General features: G+C 36.3%; 1 protein-coding gene across 1 annotated transcript in view; it reads right to left on the bottom strand.

The window, feature by feature from the left end:
• Nucleotides 1-1,321: 1,321 nt before the first annotated feature.
• Nucleotides 1,322-22,382, bottom strand: part of LOC100893899 (kinesin-like protein KIF13A) — a 74,299-nt gene continuing 53,238 nt past the window's right edge. The window contains 16 exon segments of the mRNA XM_030974397.1: nt 1,322-2,399; nt 4,860-5,282; nt 7,890-7,952; nt 8,946-8,972; nt 9,724-9,957; nt 11,012-11,065; nt 12,017-12,232; nt 12,972-13,096; nt 13,641-13,709; nt 13,712-13,822; nt 14,440-14,683; nt 15,557-15,689; nt 18,604-18,764; nt 19,325-19,507; nt 20,330-20,497; nt 21,181-21,309. Coding sequence (XP_030830257.1) covers nt 1,758-2,399; nt 4,860-5,282; nt 7,890-7,952; nt 8,946-8,972; nt 9,724-9,957; nt 11,012-11,065; nt 12,017-12,232; nt 12,972-13,096; nt 13,641-13,709; nt 13,712-13,822; nt 14,440-14,683; nt 15,557-15,689; nt 18,604-18,764; nt 19,325-19,507; nt 20,330-20,497; nt 21,181-21,309 — 2,982 coding nt within the window. The 3' untranslated portion in view covers nt 1,322-1,757.

Genomic DNA, 22,382 nt, shown 5'->3' with positions numbered 1-22,382 from the left:
TTATAGGAAATATTTCAAAGGGGCAGATTTTTTAAGCTTACAAATACTTGCAGATATAGGGCAATCAATATCTCTGATATTTCAGTATTATTTGTGACAAGTACATTAAAACCATGACAGAAATGATTAACTATACAGATTTAGTTGGATGAAATACTGTAATACCCTAGCAACATCAACGAGACTGACACCAAACCAACAATAAACTAAACAAAACAAAAAAATTATTACCCTGACTGGCCGATATTTTTTCAGTTATCTGTTGATTTGGAGTCAATTTGGTTGTGTGACTGGACAGTGTACATATCTATAGGCCTGTCCTCAGCAGTCAGAATTGGCCAAATAGCCAGCTATTTCTGATCCTGGAAATTAGCCAGATCATACAATAGCGGGCTATTTGCTCGGGAAATCTTCCCAAGATACCTTGGACTAATTTGCAAAATAGCCCGCCTTTCTGTGGTCTGAAGACTCACACTATGCGCGAACACTGAGCAAATTTCTCAAGCTCGAGTTTTGAGCTGATGAAGACACGATTTGTAACTTCGAGCTAATTTCTCGGATCACAAAATAGCGAGCTAATTGGCCAACTCGGGCTGATGAGGACAGCAGTTCATGCCCTTCTCCTGACAGGCCCACTTATACACATAAACATGGATCCGTTTCATGATAACAGAGACAGTCCTAAAAACTGGGCAAGACAGACAAAGTTTGTCATACTTTCATTCAAATAACAGCAATAGATAAAGCACAAAAATTAAAGAAGAAGAAGAAGAAAAATGAAATAAAATATTAAGAGTAATAGAAAACATGATTATCTACATACATGGTGTTTCCACACACAGAGTCAAGCACAAGCTGTGATCACATAAATGTATGTAGCATTCTACCTTTGGATAGCAAAGTGCACAATAGGGAATGGACATGGATCAGGAATATATATGTAAAAGGACATTTGCATGGTCTTATAATTGGAAAAAAAAATATTGAGAAAGACTGAAAATCATATGAATCATAATCAAATATGTGGCAAAAACAAAGACAAATACAAGAAAACATAACAGAACAAACAAATCTCCATATTTTAGTAAAATTCGTAAATTACAGAACTACAGTGTACATGTAGAATGCAAAATTAAAATGAGTGAACAATAACCAAAATAATGTAAAGCACTTGTGTTCTTGCAAGGGAAAGATAACAAACCAAAAATAAGATTTTTTTTTAATGTAGAAAATAAGAAAGAAAGAAAGAAAGAAGAAGAAGAATAAGAGGAAGAAAAGAAGAAGAAAAAAATAAAAGAAAAGAAGAAGAAGCTGATGACGAAGAAATTGAAAATTATCTGTTTTAATACATCATGATCACATGCAAAACATTGTGAAATCTGCAGATATTTTTATAGTGATATCTAATGTTATGAAGTTTATGACAATTTTGAATACTCTTTGTCTGAGAGTAAATCTAGTGGCAGGAGATAGTTATAAACATATCAAATAGGTTTATGCCTATCATTAGATAGTCTACAACCATAAAAAATCTTTTTAGAGTCTGGATCTAATCAAAAAATACTTGTAATGCAATTTGAACGGACATATATGCAAAACAAGGAGTGTACACTAGCATGACAGTCAAGCGAATTGACTAGACGATTAACATAAATCCCTTTGGCAATATGAAGATAGTAAACTGCAATTACATCAAACACAATGTATGGAACACTGATGTGTTTTTCAAAAGATTATTTTTGGTTCCAATGTCATCATCAAAATTCCTGTTCTTGACAGACCCATTTTGGCTTGATGAAAATTGGTTGGTCCTCTTCTAAATAACAGACTTCATTTGCATAAATGGGTTCCTCTAGACTGCAGGTTCCGAATGTGAGATACATGTCATCGCAGTCACCCCCTCCGTATAACTTCTTCCCCTTTTGATCAGATGGTATCTCCCAACTCCTACTGGATGAGTGTACAGGAGTGGAAGAATCTATTCCTGGTACGTGGGGTGGAGTTTGGAAGGAGAAATCAGTTTGCACCTCCCCTTCATTTTCATCCTCAATTGCATCCCCGACGGCCACTAGTGGACCTTCCCAGCTTCTGCTTGTTCTCAGCAAAGTCCTGGAATGGTCCATTTGCTGGGAGGGGAGATAGACCAAGCGGTCATCCGTAGCACTTTCATCACAAGATGGGTCATCTCCCCTATTGAGAAATGGATTCTTCCTACCAACATGAGACCCTGCAGACTGGTTCAGTGCTGTAGCTAATTCACTATGGAAGACATCACTTTTTGGAGGGGTGGATTTGGCATCGGTGAAAGATAGGGGCGACTCAGATCGGCGACGATTTATCTTTTCTTCACTCATCCTTATTGCACGATGTCTCTTCTGAACATAGTAAAGAGTTTTTGCCTGCAGAAGTAGGAATGATATAATAAAGACAAATCTTAAATTGCCATGTTCCATTAAAGATAATTTTTGATGTACCACTTTATTCATTCTCTTCTCAATAATAAATATCACGATTGGAAAGCTATGACTTGATCTAAGAACATTCATATTTTCAGAATGAGAAAATGAGAACATAAAGAGAATAGTCAAAGGTTTGTCAAATGCTGTTAAGGTTTTAAAGTACTGTTACAGTATGTCCATAAAATAACTCAAGGTGTACATTTGTAACAACTCTAGGCATTTTGAGGAACTGATTCAGCAAGCGCATTTGGGATGAAAGGTCATTATTTGACTCAATACTAATACAATATCACAGTAATTGTGGAAGTATCAACTAAGGAAAAAGTGCAACAAACTAAACAGTGCTGATTGGCAAGAAAATGAATGATGTGCCCAGTTGTGCCAGCCAAGTATTTCATCTTCTAAGTCATTAACTTGATGAATTTGATATTCAGGAAAGTTTTGAGAAATCACAGCAACCATGGATGGAAATTTTGTTGATATACACCAAGTATGAATCAAGATCAATTAATATTGTTGCAAATATGAAATAACAAACATTTTGATTCGGGGGTCTTTTCCCCTCCTGAGAACATATTTCTTCTTTCCATGGAATTTGTAAAATGTAATCTGTAGAGCTAGATTGCGGGAAAGACTTTAAAGGGAATGTGTGCATGTAAATTGCTTGCCGATGCTTTGAAGAAATGTAAAGGGTTCTTCAATAGGACTATATTTGCTTATTAATGAGATACATCTGTCGTGCAAATCTCTATGTAGTCAATCTCTGTCTTTCTTTCAATTATATCATTGCCATCACTCCACAAGATGAAGATGATTTTGTGTTGTTTTGAGATTCATTTCACAATCAAAAAGGGCCACCTCACCTCTTCGACCTCCACCAAAACATTTGTGTAAGTGGATTGTTTTGCTGAAAATCACTGAAATCACAGTATAATTATGTTTGGTCTGAAAATCTCAAATCAAAACACTATCCAGGGCAGTGTTTCACAAAGACTAAGATCAACTATAGTTGGACTTGAACTATGGTAGGCAGTTCATGCCACTGGTTGCTCTCACCATTGTAATTATTGTATATAGATTTAAAAAAAAAAAAAAAATAAAATAAATAAATAAAAAATATCATTTCTGTAGATTTGCGACCAGGATTTGAATGTCCCTTGAGAGACCAATGCCAGGAATAGTGAGAGCAACCCGTGGTATGGAACAGCCTGCCATAATTGAAGTCCAACTTTAGCTGAACATAATCTTTGTGACCACCCCCCTGGATAAGTTTTTCCATATGACTGATCAGCCCTTAATTTGCCACGGCAAGCCATACACCTCTTCCTTTGAGAGTCATATTAGTATTAAAAGCGTATAACACTGTTAATACATACCAATAAAACGGTAAGGTGAGTGTGTGTTATAGGGGTAAGCTTCTCCTTGCCTGTAATTGGTTAGAGAGCAAGGGGAGAAAGCAATTGAATAAAAAAACTCCAAAAAAAAACACTGCAAATATAATTCAACAAACAACTCCACAAAAAATAACACATCAAAAAGGTGCAGTACAACAATAACAACAACAAGAACACAAGCAAAAACTCTATTGCAAAAAGGTTCATATATCATTTAATATTTGGCTGCATTGTCTAAAAACTTCAAAACTAGTGCTTTAAATAATTTTCAAACAATATAATAATTAGCATATTGCATGGAAACATTTTGGAGGGGTGAAATCAGTATGGTATCTAAAACATACTAATGAAAAGGAACATGTTTGAGAGATTTCAATAATGAACAAACAAACAGGTGCAAAACCAACCCAAAAGAGAGAAAAATAAACAGTAACACACTACAAATCAAAGTAATTACACTGAGGAAAATATGTCTCATACATTTGTAAGATGTTAACGCATGCACTGTCTGAATACATGGAAATGCAGTAGGGCATTAGGATGTTTGAAAAATAAAAGCAATGTTTTCAGGGAACACTACATTCAAAAACTAAATCCAAGAAGAAAACAAATAATGGTGCAATCAATTCACATGCTTTTCCAGATGCCTTGCTCACACATGACTCAGTGTACTGAATAGCATCACTAGCCCTGACCCCAATCCTTTACAGAATAGAGCCAGAGGAATAGGTTGTTGGAGAGCGATTCCACACAATGTTTCCTTCACATCATGTCCTTTTCCACATATAACATCTACTACTGAAGAACCACTTGATATGACCATTGAATCTTATTTCGTATCTTTATGATCGCTTTCTTGTATCTCTACCATTAGTCAAAGTCATATCAAAAGATTTTTCGTTCATAGATGAAATATATGGATAAATACCATATGTCCTCCGGGATACAATGCCTGGAATCGCCCTGGAGCAAATGTTGGGTTACCATAAGAATAGTTTTTTCTTACCTCCACCTTGGGTGCGGACCTAGCCGCCCGCGCCTCCTCTCGGACCGGTCTAAGCTGCTTGCCCCCAGACTTGCCCGTACTGGACCTCCTCGGGTTGACCGGGAGCAAAGGGCTCATGGATGGTAGTATGGGACCCCCAGAGGGGTGCACTCCACCCATCAAGGGGTGCGCCGTGGAGGTCATCCCTGGATGGGCGTGGCTCATGTTGGGGTGGGATGGACTCGCCCCTGGGCTGGAGCTGAACTGCATGCTACCGGGGGAGCCGCAGTAGTCGCTGGTTTCTGATTTGGAGTCGGAGGACACCTGGAGCGTTCGGGGGCGGGATGCGGGCTTGGTCGGGTACACCACAGGACTCACAGCGCCTCCCGAAAGGGTCGGGGAGCTGGGCGGCCCTAGGTTACGCAGACTCTCCCAGCGTAGTATCTATGAAGGGGAGTGGTATAGTTTCAAAATCCATAATAATCCAGGACATTTTCCAATTTTACTCAAGCTTATTTATGACCAAGTAAAAAAAGATCAATACAATTGTGCACAGTCAATGTACAGGTGGTTGCTATTTTGGTGGCTAATGAAGGCATGCGTCGGTAGCAAGGTTACGTCTAGTAAAAAAACCCATATAGGGGTAACTATCATTCAAACATTATCAGTGAAAGTGGTGTTCACACAAAATCATATGAATGATTTCACAAATGTACAGAAAAACATAGCTTTTGACAGTAGTAAACAATAATGGAATAGAATGACAAACACAAAAATGAAAATAAGATTTAAAAAAACTTTGCATGGAATGAAAAGAAATATAGATCACGAGAAGAAATAATGTAGAATATGAAGAAGAAGGAAATAACGTTCGAATATTCATACAGAACATGTACATCCAAAACAAAATAGTTGGTACAAAATAATGATATTAAGGAATATTTAGGCAATAGGAATGTACCAAAATGGTTTAATTTACATAATAAATCCAATAAAAAATACAACAACAAATCACAACAGTAAATACATATAGATCACAAAATCATTTAAATCAACAAACATATAACATATAAATGAAATGTACATGGTGGGTGCAATAATTGACAATATTACAAAATATATGGATATGAAAATGGTACCAGATATAATAGCATTCCCACAATATCATGTAACATCCAATATTAACAATAAAATTCAAACAGTGTATAATAATACATGTATCACCCAACAGACCAATTTGCCATCATGTGTTAATTTAGGAAAGAGATTGGAAACAAAGAGTAAAGAGCCATTAGAAATCATATGAAACAGATAAAGCTCTAAAAAAAGTCCAAAAGCAAAGTCCATTTTTCCCACTTCAAAGTAACAGTGCCCTTCAAACCAGATTTAAATAGTGACAATAGCTATTCATTTAGTTAGATAACATGGAAATAGACTATTGAGGGAGATAGACAAGAATCTCAAGAGATCTAGCTGCTTTGCACTTGTACAAATGTATATATAAAACATTTAGATACAATAAGCTTAGCTGACTGACTAATGGCGATAAAATTCTGAAAAAGGAAAAAAGAATCAAAACGAGACATCCATACGGAATGCAGACTGTTTGCAAAATTAAAGCTTAAATCCTTTTAAAAAGTTATAATTTTGGTTCTGATTAATAAAAAATAAAAAGATTAACTATAACAAAATTATCCTACCTACAGAGGAAAGCAGTATTCTTTCTACTAAACCCCTGGGAGACTAACTTGTTATCAATATCAAAGTTCTATGACAAATTTGCTCTCAACCAATCAAATGCCACAATTTCAGTAGCTAATAACAGCTATTGTAACTTGTTAAAGGTAAAGACCAGTTATGGTCAAGCGATTGCATTGTGAAAGAAACGTTGTGGAATCGATCAGAAAAGGTTGATCATCTAGCATCTAGCATCTGCAAGGTTCTGGAATCATCAAAATGATAAGAAATTTGGCCCATTCTTGGTAAAGTTACAAGCACTATACACAGAAAGATGTATATGGGACTACCCTATATCTCTCACAGACCATGAGAGCAACAAATTTACCGAATATATGAATTAGTAGGCGGTTTCCCGGCAAATTTTTTATCATCATGTATTAGTCAAAACATATTCTTTCACATGATTGGTAATGAGAGCTTCCATTTCATTTTTTGAAATTGGGGCGTTTCCAATACTGGTCTTTACCTTTAATGATCCTAAGTTTTTATGAAACAGGGCCCAATTCATTATCATAAGCGCCCAATAGAGCTATATAGCCATTATTACTATCACTTCTACATTTATGTCAACGGATGTACATGTATACGTGGGTAATTCCTTAAATTAGGGACCCACTTTGTGACATTTTTGGTGTCCCACTTACATAACGGACCCACACATATTTGTCGCTCTGAGTAAAGACTTAAATAGTGGGAGTGAGATTGTTAAAGGTAAAGACCAGTATTGGAAATGCCCCAATTTCAAAAAATGAAATGGAAGCTCTCATTACCAATCATGTGAAAGAATATGTTTTGACTAATACATGATGATAAAAAAATGCCGGGAACGGCCTACTAATTCATATATTTGGTAAATTTGTTTCTCTCATGGTCTGTGAGAGATATAGGGTAGTCCCATATACATCTTTCTGTGTATAGTGCTTGTAACTTTACCAAGAATGGGCCAAAATTTTTTATCATTTTGATGATTCCAGAACCTTGCAGATGCTAGATGCTAGATGATCAACCTTTTCTGATCGATTCCACAACATTTCTTTCACAATGCAATCGCATGACCATAACTGGTCTTTACCTTTAAGTTATTCTAGGTATGAGGATGCAATATTATGCTTGGAAATGACTTTACAATCTCACTCCGCTATTTGAGTCTTTACTCAGAGCCACAAATATGTGTGGGTACCTTATGTAAGTGGGACATCAAAAATTTAACGAAGTGGGTCCCTAATTTATGGAATTACTCGTGTTCAATTTGATGAGCAAAATAAAAAACAAACAAACGAGGTAGGTATAAAGAGTGAACGATGTGCCTACCCTGAAATCTTCGTCGAGGCAGTCCATGGATCGACTCATATCAAGGTTGCGTGAAATGGAGCCCTGCATGGTATGATGGGATAGCAATGGAGTATGATGAATCGTGATGAAAAACATAAGGTGACAGACATGGATGTAATATGAATGACGAAATATGAATGAACATTGTACGTTGAAATATTTGATTGAACCCCAAAACATGGCTGATGCATCTCAATTTTTTTTTAAAAGCTAAAATTTAGCGAAATTAAGAAGAAAAAAAGAGACTTTGAAATCCTACAATGGAAGAAACAAACATGAGCAATAATCCCAAACTCTAGGTTGCTTGTTTCTTCATCTTATTCTGGTAATTGAAAAAAAAATTAAATTAAACATAACACATTCTTTCTTTTTAATACTACATTTTCTGAAAATGTTATACTGTAAACATGTGCAAAAGTGATGGGCTATTCATATATATATATATATATATATATATATACTAAACATAATTTCCATGCATATTAGTGTTATTGAAGGTCAAAAGACATTTTTTTTTCTTCATTTTGGCATATCACATTCTGTATACTAGCAAGTTAATGATACCATGCTAGTATTAGCAAGGCAATGTAGTAGAACAGAAATTCAATGTAGTTGTGACATGAGTATGTAACTGTATTAACAGTGCAGCCTACCTGTCAAAACAGAGAATATTTACATCTCATTGTTTCATCGTGATATCAAAATGCAAACAAAACTGTAATAAATGAAAGCCAAATGTTTCATTCTTTTTCTTTCGGTTAGGATATGTGATAATGAAAGAGTATTCATGTTATATGTATATATGCATCATGCACATATATTGTATGAAGCACAGCATGAAAAAGATTCATGTTAATTACATGAATCAACAGCTACTATATGCATAACAGTAATGCATACAACAGCTGTTGAAAGTAAACAGTGATCATGAAAGAATATAGTCTTGGCTTTTGATTATCTTAAAATAGATATATAGATGTGAACAAAAAATATATAAGCGTTTGAAAAAGAAATTAAGAAGTTAACTAAACTTACATCTTTATTTGAATAGTAGAATACTGGCTATAATTCAATAATAAGGAAAGGTATTCAAATTTCCATAAAATCAGTCTACCATTAATCTGTTCTTTATATTCATGTACATAGGTTAGAGATAAGGACAAGCCCATACATTATTAGGATCAAACAAAAAAGGGGTATTGTTTAAAAAGGACGGGGGACTTTGTATCGTTATGTGAATAGACATTGGACTGTAAAACACCAGGAAAAGTGATTACATTGGCGGGGGAGAGTGGGAGAGATAGAGAGAGGGAAAGAGAGAGAGAGAGAGAGAGAGAGAGAGAGAGAAAGAGAAAGAGAAAGAGAGAAAGAGAGAAGGAGAGAGAGAATATATACAGAGAGAAGAGGAAAAGACAGGGAGAGATAGCAGGAGAGAAGAGTGAAGGCAGACTTGGATCGAATGATAATGAGGAAAGATGGAAGGAATAACGACAAGGTATATTGGGCAATAATCAAACTTGGGGGGGGGGGGGGGGGGGGGGGAGAAAGATTTAGCAGTTGGGTTGCAAAACTTAATGGGCCGAATTCACAAAGGAGGTTTGTCGACGAACCTCCTTTTGTTTTTTACAATCCAGGTTTGTAAAAAACGCGTCAAAACGCGTCATATGACGTACATAAACCTTGGTTTGTCGACAAACCTTCTTTGTGAATTCGGGCCATGATGACTACAACTCTACATCAAACTATAATCATTATAAATAAGAATTATATCATAAATTAGATAACATGATTACAAAAGAATACCGGTACTTACAGGTATGTTTGGTACACTGGACGTCTTCCTCAAATTGCGCCCCCTACTGGCCAACTTCTCCTTGATAATGACCTCCTGTCGTAACCTATCGAGTGCTAGGATACTCTCTACAGCCGAGACGCCTCGTGTGTACTTCTCGATGTAGGTCTCTCCGTCCCCGGTACTGCCGTTCTCTTCCGCCCCGGCTGCGGCCATCAATGCTAAGGATTCCCGGTCTTCAGGATCTTCTGATGCCTGTCAGAGATTTAAAGGGATTGGGTAATTTTGCCTCAGATTCTTAGGTCAGTCAAGAATCCAATGACTTTTACAAGCCAATTGCCTGTCTGATTATCAAGATATTTATGATTGGAAATCGAAATTTAATTTTTTGTTATTCTTACAGTTTTTATAACACTACAGTCTATTGGGGAAAACGAGAATGGTAAAACTGGTCACTCAAAGATTTTTACTTTTTGGAGGCACTTCATGATCATTTTGAAGCACAATTTGTTTAGGGTTCAATATTACACCATATCAAAGACACTGATAACACGTAGGGCCATGCATCTCAGATTTAACATTGTTAAACGATGCATTAAGTTGAACCTGGTTTAACATAGTCCACTGAACTATGGAGAGCCAAGTGTGTAGGTCTTTATTCCACACAAATTACCGAAAGTCTTAAAGGGAGGCTTTACTATTTCAGCCAGAAGGGATTATACCACACAGCGAGCCAGCGAGGTCACTGTGACAGGTGGCTATCTCATTAACTCAGCTCTCATTTAACATAAGAAAAAGAGGATCATGGGGGACCAGCAGGCACCGATTGGGAAGTTTTTTTATATAGAGGGAGCAAGTAGCTACAAGTAGGACAGAGTGCCTTTAATAAAAGTTAAACTGAAGTCAAGTCATGAATTGAAAATATAACATAAATTCATAATGAAATCATGTTTCTTTGCTCAGAATATGATTTCCCCAAAAATATTAATGTTGGTATTTAGTGCTTCATACTTCAGTTGAATAAATCTGCCCACATAAACCTGGACAAGACAAAACTCTTTTGAAGTTCTCAACTGCACCAAATCCCTTCCTTTTCACAAAAAATACAGTAGAAAAAATTTCACATTCCTCAGCTGAACAAGGGAAAAGGGGTACCAAAAGAGTACTATTAACCAGTCCCATTATAGAGCAAGAAGTAGGAACAATATTTTTAAGAATAAAAGAAGATGTATTGAAACAATCAAGTTTTAAGATTCATTTATTTGCAATCAGTCCTGTTAAAACAACTTCTAAATCACTAAATATTTACCTTTGGAATGTTTGATACAATCTCGTACGTCACACCGCAAGAATGGACAGTGTCCTGAAAGAAAAAATGTGTGAAGAAAATATCAATATCGTATTTCTTGGTGAGAGTTATATAACCTGTAACCGGTAACCTGTAAATACAGACCATCTAATACTTATGAAGACTGCTATTCTTGGACTCTTGTAAAGAGTTGTGATTGTTCTAGATTGATTATAATTCCTCCAATCAATTGTAAACTTACATCTCTTAAAGGTAAAGACCAGTTATGGTCATGCGATTGCATTGTGAAAGAAACGTTGTGGAATCGATCAGAAAAGGTTCTGGAATCATCAACAAAATGATAAGAAATTTGGCCCATTCTTCGTAAAGTTACAAGCACTATACACAGAAAGATGTATATGGGACTACCCTATATCTCTAGAGGGCAAGCAATAAAATGACCCCCCCTTCCCTGCGCAAACTTGTCAGCTAAAAAATAAATCTGATTTTCTAGCTTTAAATTAAGAATTTATGGCCTTTATTCACAGGTTTCACTGTATTTTTCCAAATACACTTTGTAATATATCCCAAGTTGGCCACCCAATATTTAAATGTGCATCTTTTTTAAAATCTTTAAATATCAAATTGAAATCCAACTACTACATACATCTGTAAAACTTGATTTACACCCCCTATTTTTTTTTTTTCTCTCTCTCTCTCTTTTTTTTCCCTTTTACCAATATTTTTTCCTCCATATTTGTACTATTATGTATCCATTGAGGGTAGTCATGCTATCAAACTTTGCTTACTTTGTCAAACCTCCTGTTTGATGTTTGCGATGATTTACAGCCAGTCTCACTTTATTCTACATATATTCTTTTGTCATGATTGTGTAAAATTTGCAATGTTTCGTTTGTTACATATTTGTAAAACTGCAAAAGAAAAAAAAAATCAAACATAATAAATAAATGAATCAAATCAAATCAAATAAAAAATTGATAGAACCTCATCTTTAATGCAACATACCCCTTTGCCAAGCCTTCTCCTGAATGCCGTTGCAAAGCCCTGCTTCTTGTAGATGTTGACACAGATGCGTTTTCTAACGACCAGTTCCATGGTTGCCGGGTGACTGAGTTGCACCACCGCCTTGACGATGAGATAGATGCGCTCGTTTGGGTTGGTGTTGCGGTTGAGGTACGGTGAGTCGTGGAGGGAAGAATCCCAGGACGCACAGGCACACACCTATAGGTGGACATTCGGCAGAGAGAGGGTGAATACAGCTTGATAATATAAAGTTCAAAGTGTATGCAAAGCCACACAAACAATAGAGTGCCATTAACACGAAATGATAAAATATCAACAACAATGAGGAATTACAAAAATATGATCTCCGAACTCAAAACACAGTGTAGTCATAGTAATATCAAATTATGTAACCCAGCTAGTATAAGAAACTACTCTGCTATGTATAAATGAAGTGTCCCTTATCATTTCAATGTGTACCAATCACCTGAAGAAAAAAAATCAACCTAAAAAAACTTAAACTGGCATTCTATAGGTGTATCAACATGAAGCCAAATTCTGAAGTCTTTGAATCATATCAGTAAAATAACTAATAATAACAATAATAGTTTATGTAACATCTTCTGTTTTTAGCCACAATGGCATTGATCCATATTACTTTGACATGGAGTTAACACCCCTGTGACCCCAAGCGTGTCCATTAATATTTTTGTAAACTATATATCACGTATCACGTATTCCATTATGAATAATATGAAGTATTAGCCCTGCATTGTTAGGAATAAAACATGACCTGGGTTTTTCTCTTTTCTACTTTTATATACTTTGTGTAGTATCTATACGAGTGTATGTACTATTACTTCCTTTGTTAATAATCATGAGGGTTAAAACAATGATATTGAAACACACACAAAAATATCGCCAAAAAGAGAAATCTTAGTCTTTGGGAGTAACTTACATCTTTCTCATAGTACTTGATAATGGGTAGATTGACCATCTTGGTACCTAGTTCCTTCGGTAGAATGGAGTTGAAACCAGCCGCATGGATTCCTTCTAATAAACCTGATGTACCCATCTCATCAGCTGACAAATAGAGAACAAGATTATCATGTTGGCGATACCAAGAAATAGAGCATAGATCACTTTCACTGCACATAGTAGATTCAATTCTCTAGGCTCGGCCCCTTGTTCTTGAATAGCAGCCCAAGAGCCCTATGCAACATGCAAGATAATTTTGTGCCACCCGCAAAAACTTTTGAAGTAAAACGAAGAGTTAATTTGTTCCTTTTATGTCCCTTAATGCCTACTGGTAAGAATAATACAAGTCCTAATGGACATGGTTACAATGTGCATGTATCTGTCATTGTGTATTGCTAGGAATAATAGGAAAACAACATTAGTAAGAAACAAATAAGTGCATGTATGACAATGTTTCATGATAATGTATGCGGTAGAGGAGAAGCATTTTGAAAACTTATGATGAAATGTTTACTGCCATACAATGTAAATGTTTGAAGTTCCATGTTCTACAATAAATGCAGCTGTCTATTATTAAATTATATCTCTTAAAATTAAACAAAAAAAAAACCTCTTCAACAATAAGACAAAATGAAATTAATCAACTCACTTTCAATATCAAGAAATAGTACTGGTTTATGTGTCTCCATGCCTGGGGGAGGGGCCCAGTTGGCAGGTGCCCCGGTACCCCACTCTCAGGGGCGGGGACCAAGACGGCGTTCCTCTCCTCTGTGAGTGAGACCCACTGGTTGATAAGGCTTGCTTCTCTTTCATTATCCTTCTGCGTTCTCCCTGTAGGATCAAGGAGAGAAAAGAGTATAAAACTGTTGATCTGCATTACAACAATGTCTGTTATCGTTGTTTTAATTTCTTTTCTTCAAAAATGTACTTTTCTTGTACCAAGCGATTTACATATCATCCATTGAGAGCCCCCCCCCCCCCATCCCCCCCAAAATAAAATTCATATAATTCATAGTTTTACAAAGATCTTAAGCAATTCTGGCTCCCGGAAGATGACATGAAAACTTTCAACGGTAGGGGTTTAGGCACAGAAACATCAAGAAGGGGGGGGGGGGGGTTATAAGGCGATTAAAAAGGATAAAGTGGATATTCATAGATAAAAAATGCATACAAACTCATCTTGGTTTCTATAATTCTGTGACATGTTTATTCTCTGATGTTTTAATTATAACTTATTTGCAACCCCTCATTTCTTCCCTCTTTCACTGATCTCCCCATCCACCACTCTTACTACCGGTACATCTATTTACCTGGTTTATGCATGATCTTATGAATATGCTCATCAAGGTACTCTCTTCTTCAGCTGCCCCCCTCCCCAAATTACCCTCTATCTACCAGCCCTCTATCTACCAGCCCCCATCTCACCCCCAATAAACCCTCCTAATTACCTGGTTTATGCATGATCTTATGAATCTGTTCATCCAGGTACTCTCTCCTCCTCATCAGTGCATCCGACCATCTCTCCCTCAGACGGGTCAGGTCGTCGTCTTGGTAACTATCTAGACCCTTCTGCAGTTTGGAGCGAGCGCAGATGCTACCCACAGAGATAGACGTGATGGCTTCACAGATGATTGGTAACGTCCCAGAGTTCTGGACAGGTTTGACCCTTACCAGTATCCTACGAGAGTGACCCTGCAAAATAAAGAATGTTCATACATATTTACCTTACTCATTTATCATGAAGTTTCTGATGAACTGAGCTCTTACTATAGAGTACTGAAGCTGTGACGTCATAAAAATCAATTTTAAAATTCTCAATTTGAACTTCGTTTTCCAAAAGAGCATAAAAAATAATGTCCAAATGTTGGAAACCAATTGAATAGGTTCAGTATTGGATGAGATATGACCATTCAAATAAATAGATTTACTATTGAAATCACAATTATTTCCTATTCAAAGTTTTTTGATGACATCACACTTGACCACTCTATAGATGAACAAGAGGAGATATATGAGTGTACAGGCATATATTGAAAACTAACCAAAAATGTGATTAACTGTCAAAGCAGTAATCTCACATATCTCTTCTATGTGATTCATATTTCTCTCTCAGTTATCCATTGCACCATTGCACCATTGCACATTAGATTAAGGATAATTCAATATACAATGGAAGACCATTGCAGAGTGATTATGGACAGTATCAGAATCAATACTCAAGATGTATTCATCAAATTAGTTATGTATGAGCATGGCAGACAACAAAACTAGCTCCTCCATAATTAAAAAAAAATCTAAATCCATTATTCCGTCTTTATAAAATTGATGATGTTTGTGAATATGTGGTGACATCTTAAAGCCTGTCTGCACAAGTTTGGCTAGGAGGGATTAGACCTTCCTGCATGGTCACTGACAGGTGGTTATCTCATCAAATCAGCTCTCAATTACCATAAGAAAAAGGGGATCATGGGGGACCAACGGGTACCGCTTAGGCATTGTTTGATATACAGAGGGTGCAAGTAGCTACAAGTAGTGCAGTCCTGCTTTAAAGATTCTTTGACTTACCTGTCTGATTTGGAAGATGCCTCCAGTAAGAACCTCAGGCTTGGTATGACACTCAACAGGTACATACTCCCCTTGCTCATTCAACTCATGTATCTCAACCCAGAGCTCTATCTTCCTGATCAGTTCAGTCCATCTAGAGAGACAGATATCCAATATAATCAACTGAGAAATTTTCCAAACAGCTAATCTAATACAGTCAAACCTGCTTTAGTGACCACTTGTCTACAAAGACCACCTGTCTACAGCAAGCACATTTTTTGTTTCCCTTGAAAATGGTTTCTCATTGAAACATGTACTAAAGGAACCTGTCTACAAAGACCACTTTTTGTGTTTCCCTTGGGCGATTGATATAGACAGGTTTGACTGTATAACATATTACACCTAATTTATTCAGTATGGTCATTTTCTTGATAGAGAATTTCTTTTAAATTTTGTTTGTTTGTCTCTTTTTACAATAAAAATATATAATAATGACATTTCAATATATGAAAACTTCATGTCATATTATTAACAGAATCCCAATCTACAGTGTAAATAGAAACTCATTTTTTTGGAAAGAATATTAATCCAATTATCTTGGGAAGAATATTTATCTACTTTGTGGGCTTTTTCAACAACTTCACTTCTCTGCGTGTAAAAACAAAAAGCATTTCCCCTTGCAAGTAACACTAAAAATATTCACACACATTATTGTGCAATATATTTTCCATTCAACTGCACTTTGTGATATTGAATAGCTTGTGTCGTTGATTCATTACAAAGCATTGTGCCCACTGCAAATCTACAAAATTAGCCAAATAAATTTTACGGCAAGAACTATATCCGCATCTACATTTACATGTATAGTGTACTCATTTTGAAGATTATGCACACTGTAAATGGACAAGATTAGCCAAAGTTGATATAGCAAGAACCCTACAGTGTATCTGCATCTACAGTGTATCATTATGCAATATAGAGAGATATCTGCAGTATACTGGTGTTAGTGCATGTGTAGTGTACATGTATACCTTCTGAGCTTCATAGCTTTATTTGTGCATTGAAGCACTAATGGCTGCGATACATTAAATTGGAGAGTGGATAATGTGTACTACCTAGAAACTACAGTATTATCTCCTAGGTATATATTATGATAAGTCTGTCACAACAACAAAGACTACAGGTTAATATATTCACAAACTAATGCCAGGGTTTTTGTTCTGAAGAAAAGATGTTTCTCCACAGTTCAAGGTGTCGATATTTCTAGTGTAAATTGAGTCTGAGAATCAGTTAGAGGATGGATTAGAAGTCATGGATTCCCAGAAAATTAAAACACATGAATTCACATTTCCACCACAAAACATTATTTCTACTCTCATCGCAAATTGTCTTTTTTCCCTTATTTCTGTACAGTAGTAACACATCAAAATTTACATTAAAAAAATAAATAAGTGAGTAGCAGCAATGCTTCAAGCTAACTTTAGATGATTATTTCCCAAAGTGAATTAGTGGAAATCGTAATTTTAACAACTCCTAAAATGTTAAGTCAATGTACATTTTGGAGTACATGAATAACTGATGTCATGAAATCCGTAAATAACTACTGGTACACTATATATTTATTCTTTCTTTTTTAAAACACAACTACTGAATTCTACTAAAACTGGTATCACTACCTCTAAGAATATACATGTAAAAGTACTTGGAGATATCTATGCACATAAATGAGTTGGAATTGCAGCGTTAGTACCCACATCACTCGCATGCCATTGTCTTAGTGCTGGTGTCAAACTTAGACATCTGTGCTAATCAACTCATTCAATACTTACCCAAAACTTTCATACTCCGCCACTGGTCTATTAAATTGAGAAATCATGCAGGAATGGACAAAACATTAACACATAAGATAGGGACATATGAATGCAGGTCAAGAGGGAATGATTTAAGGGCCCCCCCCCCCCAAGGCATAAAGAGTTATGATCAATCCTAACTTAGCTGACTTTTGTATTGATACTTCTGTGAGACTATTCGTGAATGTGTTACACTGAACTTATCTTTCTATATGCCTCCTATAGTACAATCATCTTGAGCAATCTAACTGATCCCCCCCCCCCCCCCCCCCCCCCGTTCTGCCACATTCTGTTCTTTAATCTCGTATTTTCTATGCATTTTTTTTGGGGGGGGTGCAGTTAGGATGGGGTAACCTTTTTTCTTCAAAAACCAAAGAGGAGAACCCTTTAACAGAAATTGACATTTTTATCTTTTGGGGGATACCCAGGCATTGGCTGTTGCACTTGTTCTTTTTTCTGTATTGTTATCAATTTTCTATGCTTTCATCGTCTATATAGGTTATCATTTGGAAATTAATTTAAAAAAAAAATTGAGAGGGTGGGTCTTGAGATACTTGGTGTTAGATATGTGTTCAATCATATAACTTGTCATGTCACCTTCAAAAGATCACTTGATATATAAATACCTGTTCATGAAGGAACTTAATGTAATTTGACGTATATGATATTGTGCGATTTCTATTTCCTTTTCCAAATTTGGAAGCACATAACATTCAAATCAATTGTAAATGAAGACTAACAATAACTCTTTATGCATAGGGGCATTTGGCAAGCAAAGGGTATACAATGAAATGGGTACATGCATGTAAGAAATCTTTTCACAAGATGCAATACACAGTTTACCGACATGCAAGCAAAACATCATAAATTTAAACAGGGTTTCAACAAAGAAACACAAAGCAAACATTGAAAAAGACACAGTACATAATGATGGTTCAAGAATGGACGGAACATTGATCTGAAATTTTTTCTGGCAACAAAAACCCCCGGCTTCTGTATAGGGTTTCAGTTGTCTTTTAGGTTTAGGGTAAGAGTTGCAATTTGGTTTTATGATAGGTTTATGGTTAGTTTTAGGATAAGGAAAAAGATTAGGGTTACATTTACTGGTAGATATAATGTTGGGTCCAAGGGTGAAATTAGAAATTCGGCTTATGAAAATGACTGCGGGGCAAGTGTCCCAGGAGTAAGTATCGTGCAACCCTTCTGCCAAACTCTTACCGATCGGCCAGCGATCTGGACTTGGAATGCAGGCTGTCGATCTCCCAGCCAGGTTTGGAAACGAGGCCGTGGTTGCCAACCCTATGACCCCAGACCTCGACGGCTAGTGACCCCTCGAGGGCGTGCTCTATGAACTCCTCCGTCACGTTCACTGTGAATTCCTACAGGAGATAAGAAGAAGTCATACATACCTTTATAAATACGTATTTGAATATGTGAGTAAGATCATTCAGTAATGTCTTTGAAGAGAGACAAGAATAACTAAAGATAATTGTTATTTCGAATTTCTTGCCTCTTGGTCTTTTCGTAACATTGAACATGGATGTCTGACTTTCACATGTGTTTCTCATACAAGGCAAATACTAATAGGTTCCTCTGTATTGAAGAATACTTGACAGTTCATGTATTTTTTGTTACTTCGTACAAATGTTCCAAAATTGAGAACATTTTTACCACAAACTAAATAATTTACGATATCATTAATTTAACAATAACAAGTTACACTTTTTTCTTGCAATATTCACCTTTACACGGTTGGAATTTTAACTGAATTGTGAAAGTATTTTTGATGTAAAGTAGATCACAAGAAAAGTATAGTGTCAAAATTCTGTATTCATACAAACACACAGCAATAAAATGTTTTCTGTGACCATATATTACTGTGCCTGTAACAAATCAGACTCAAATTAGCAACAGATTAAAAGTAATCCAGTGTTTGTACCTTGGTATGGTTGAACTTCATGACTCCCTTCATAGCTTCTGGTCCCCTTCCAGGCTCATCATCCACATCAGGATTGATATAGGGTGGGACTACAGTAGGACCATCCTTAGCAAAAAAGGTATACTGGCAGAAGACAAAATGTGCTAGACTCAGGGGTAGATCGTACGCTTCTTTGATTTTTAACTGTGGATAAGAAGATGGAAGATAGTCGAATTAGGTTTCTTAACATGGTGTACATGAACTGACTTTGGATACGGATCAATAACATTACATGATATAAAGAACATTGTACTAAAAACCATATTAACCCAAACCATAGACAACATGAAAAGATGATAGGACGCTCTGTCACACCCCAATCAATGAAATTAAAATTGAAAAAGAAGTATTTATAGCTCATTCTGAAATTTGTTTTTCATTGGTGTAAATTTACAACTGAATTTACAAATAGAAATAAGCAATTACAATATTGATACCGGTAAACACAATTCCAAAAAATATCTTATTAACTTTTAAGTGGATAGGATGCATGGCCTTCTTAATTTGCATTTCATCCACTATCCACTATGAACCCCCCCCCCCCCCCACCCAACCTCCATGATGTCAGAGCCCCTTAAAGGCATCATTTAACAATGTGCAATCTGAGATGCATGGCCCTACGTGTTACCAGTGCCTGTGATGTGTGTTATATTGAAGCCCTACAAAAGTTGCGCTTCAAAATGAGCATACTTATTTCCCCCAATAGACTATAGTGTTATAAAAACAGTTTGGAAAAAAAAAAAAAAAAATGAAATTTCGATTTCCAATCATAAATATCTTGATAATCAGACAGGCGATCAGCTTGTAAAAGTCATGGGATTCCTGACTGACCTAACGGTTTATAATTATGATTGCAGCATGAGCTAAATCCAGGATTTTGTTTAAGAATCTGAGGCAATGTTACAGAGTCACTTTAAACAGCTGAACCCAGACCATGCAACTGAGGAAAGAAGAGAGAATACTTACCCTGCATGTGAGAGGTGCTCCTACCGCTAGACTACCCTCAGGGTCCGGTTCTTCCGGTTCTTCTGACCCCCCTGAACTACCGTTGGAGGTGGTGGACTCCTGGTCGGCATTCACATCTGGTATAGACCCGCTTATCCTCTGGATCTCTATGTTAAGTTTCCCAGCAACCTGTTTGAAGGAGAAAAGAGTAATTAATTCTCAAGATCTAAACCAAATATTCCCACCAGATTGTATCTCATACATGTTGTAATCTGACCAACCATACACTGACAGCCACCCTTCCCCCTAATGAAGCACTTGTTATGCCACTCTCCTGAGATTCTTATTTGATATGTCCTGTTCCAAAAGCGTTAAACTAATATCCTATTGACAAAGATATTGATGCCTATGCTCTTAGGTCTCTTGGCAGGCAATTACTTTTCCATATGGTAGCCTAATTTATTGGTATGGCTGTATGACCAAACATATCCAGCAATTCGCCATTTGAAGAAAACTGACCACTGCGTCCTCTTTTGATTTTGAAAATTTCTCGATTTGTACTGCATTATTTAGGCATTTAGGCAAACATATCGGCTTTATAAAAAATGGATATCAGAAAATCCTAGAGGAAATCAAGGAAAAATTTAGTTTGTTGTAAAATAGCAGAGGTATTCTTCTCCAAGAATCTCGTTGTTGTAATATTAATATCACACATAGCTGCACATTAAAATGGTGGTTTGGTTGACTTAATGACTGGTACACCATAGTTAAGTTTCACATCATGGAAGTACTTCAGGGAGTACTGATTTACTGGCTTTTGCATGATGAATAAGCTTAAGTAATATAATTGATATTTCAAGAAATATCCATACCTCTCCTTGCTGGCTGATGATTGGTACACCATAGTTGAGTTTTACATCATGGAATAATACTTCTAGGAAGACGTTAGCAACCCCGATGAGGCTGTGATTTTCTTGGGATTCGTAGAATGGATCCTCATCCTAAAATAGTTGACAAAATTACACCAAAAAAAGAAGCATGTTTTAAAGATGTTTTCATGATAGAAAACAGTCTGTTTTATGAAGGGTTTCCATTCTGAAATAACAAAATAGAGCTTGACAAACAGTGCTCTGGTACAAAAGTAGATTTTGTACAGTTAAAGGGGCTGAAAAACAATTTGTTTTAGGTTTAGACTGCAAATTAAAACAATGCAGAAGCTCAACTGTATATATGAGATAATGTTCATGTACATGTACATGTATGGCATTTGCATACCTGCCATAATTTGAAAATAAGAAATCTGTACCCTTAACAGGCGATCGCACGCCCTTACCATGGCCATATATGCACCGGCAGTGTGATTGGCAATACGCGGTTAATCTGTACAAAAACCAAATACAAGTGTCCATTTTCAAAAATCTGAATATTCAGAATTTGTAGGTTATAAAAATTCAGAAAATCAGAATATTCTGATTAAATAAGAACAGTTGGCAGGTATGCATTTGGTATAGTCAACGAAAGGAATGTTCACATTTAAAGTCCTATAAATCAGACTTAAGCATCTGAACATAAAGCAGACATGTGGGAAAATGTTGCCACCCCTGACCTAGCATCATGTAAGAAGGCATGGGTCACGTCGATCTGTGCACACATGTGACTGTAGGATGATGGTGTGTGAGAACAAGGACAAGAGTACAGGCATGTGTAAAACTTGGAAAGCAAAAAACAATATATATCGTACATCACAACAAATGTCCACATGGAAGCACCTGATGTTCAACAAATCATGGGACATATTAAGCCTCATTGAAAATATGACGACATGGTACACTGCCTCAAAGATGCCTTGACATGTTAATGAATGGCAACACTTAATTTAACAAAAAACTTTAACTTTAAAATTTAACGAAAAACATGAATGTCTCTTGCATACTCATACTTGTATGAAGGGCATTACACTGTTTGATCTCATTTGCTTTAACTGAGGATTTTTCTTGCTATCACACCACTAATGCCTGAGCAAGGCTGGATAAATGTGAATTGTAAAAGGTGCAATAAATCATACATTACAACC

Source organism: Strongylocentrotus purpuratus, unplaced genomic scaffold (assembly GCF_000002235.5).
Source record: "Strongylocentrotus purpuratus isolate Spur 01 unplaced genomic scaffold, Spur_5.0 spur5_scaffold_7, whole genome shotgun sequence".
Classification (NCBI taxonomy): domain Eukaryota; kingdom Metazoa; phylum Echinodermata; class Echinoidea; order Camarodonta; family Strongylocentrotidae; genus Strongylocentrotus; species Strongylocentrotus purpuratus.
The sequence above is the reverse complement of the archived record's forward strand: the minus strand, read 5'-3'. Positions and strand labels throughout refer to the sequence as shown.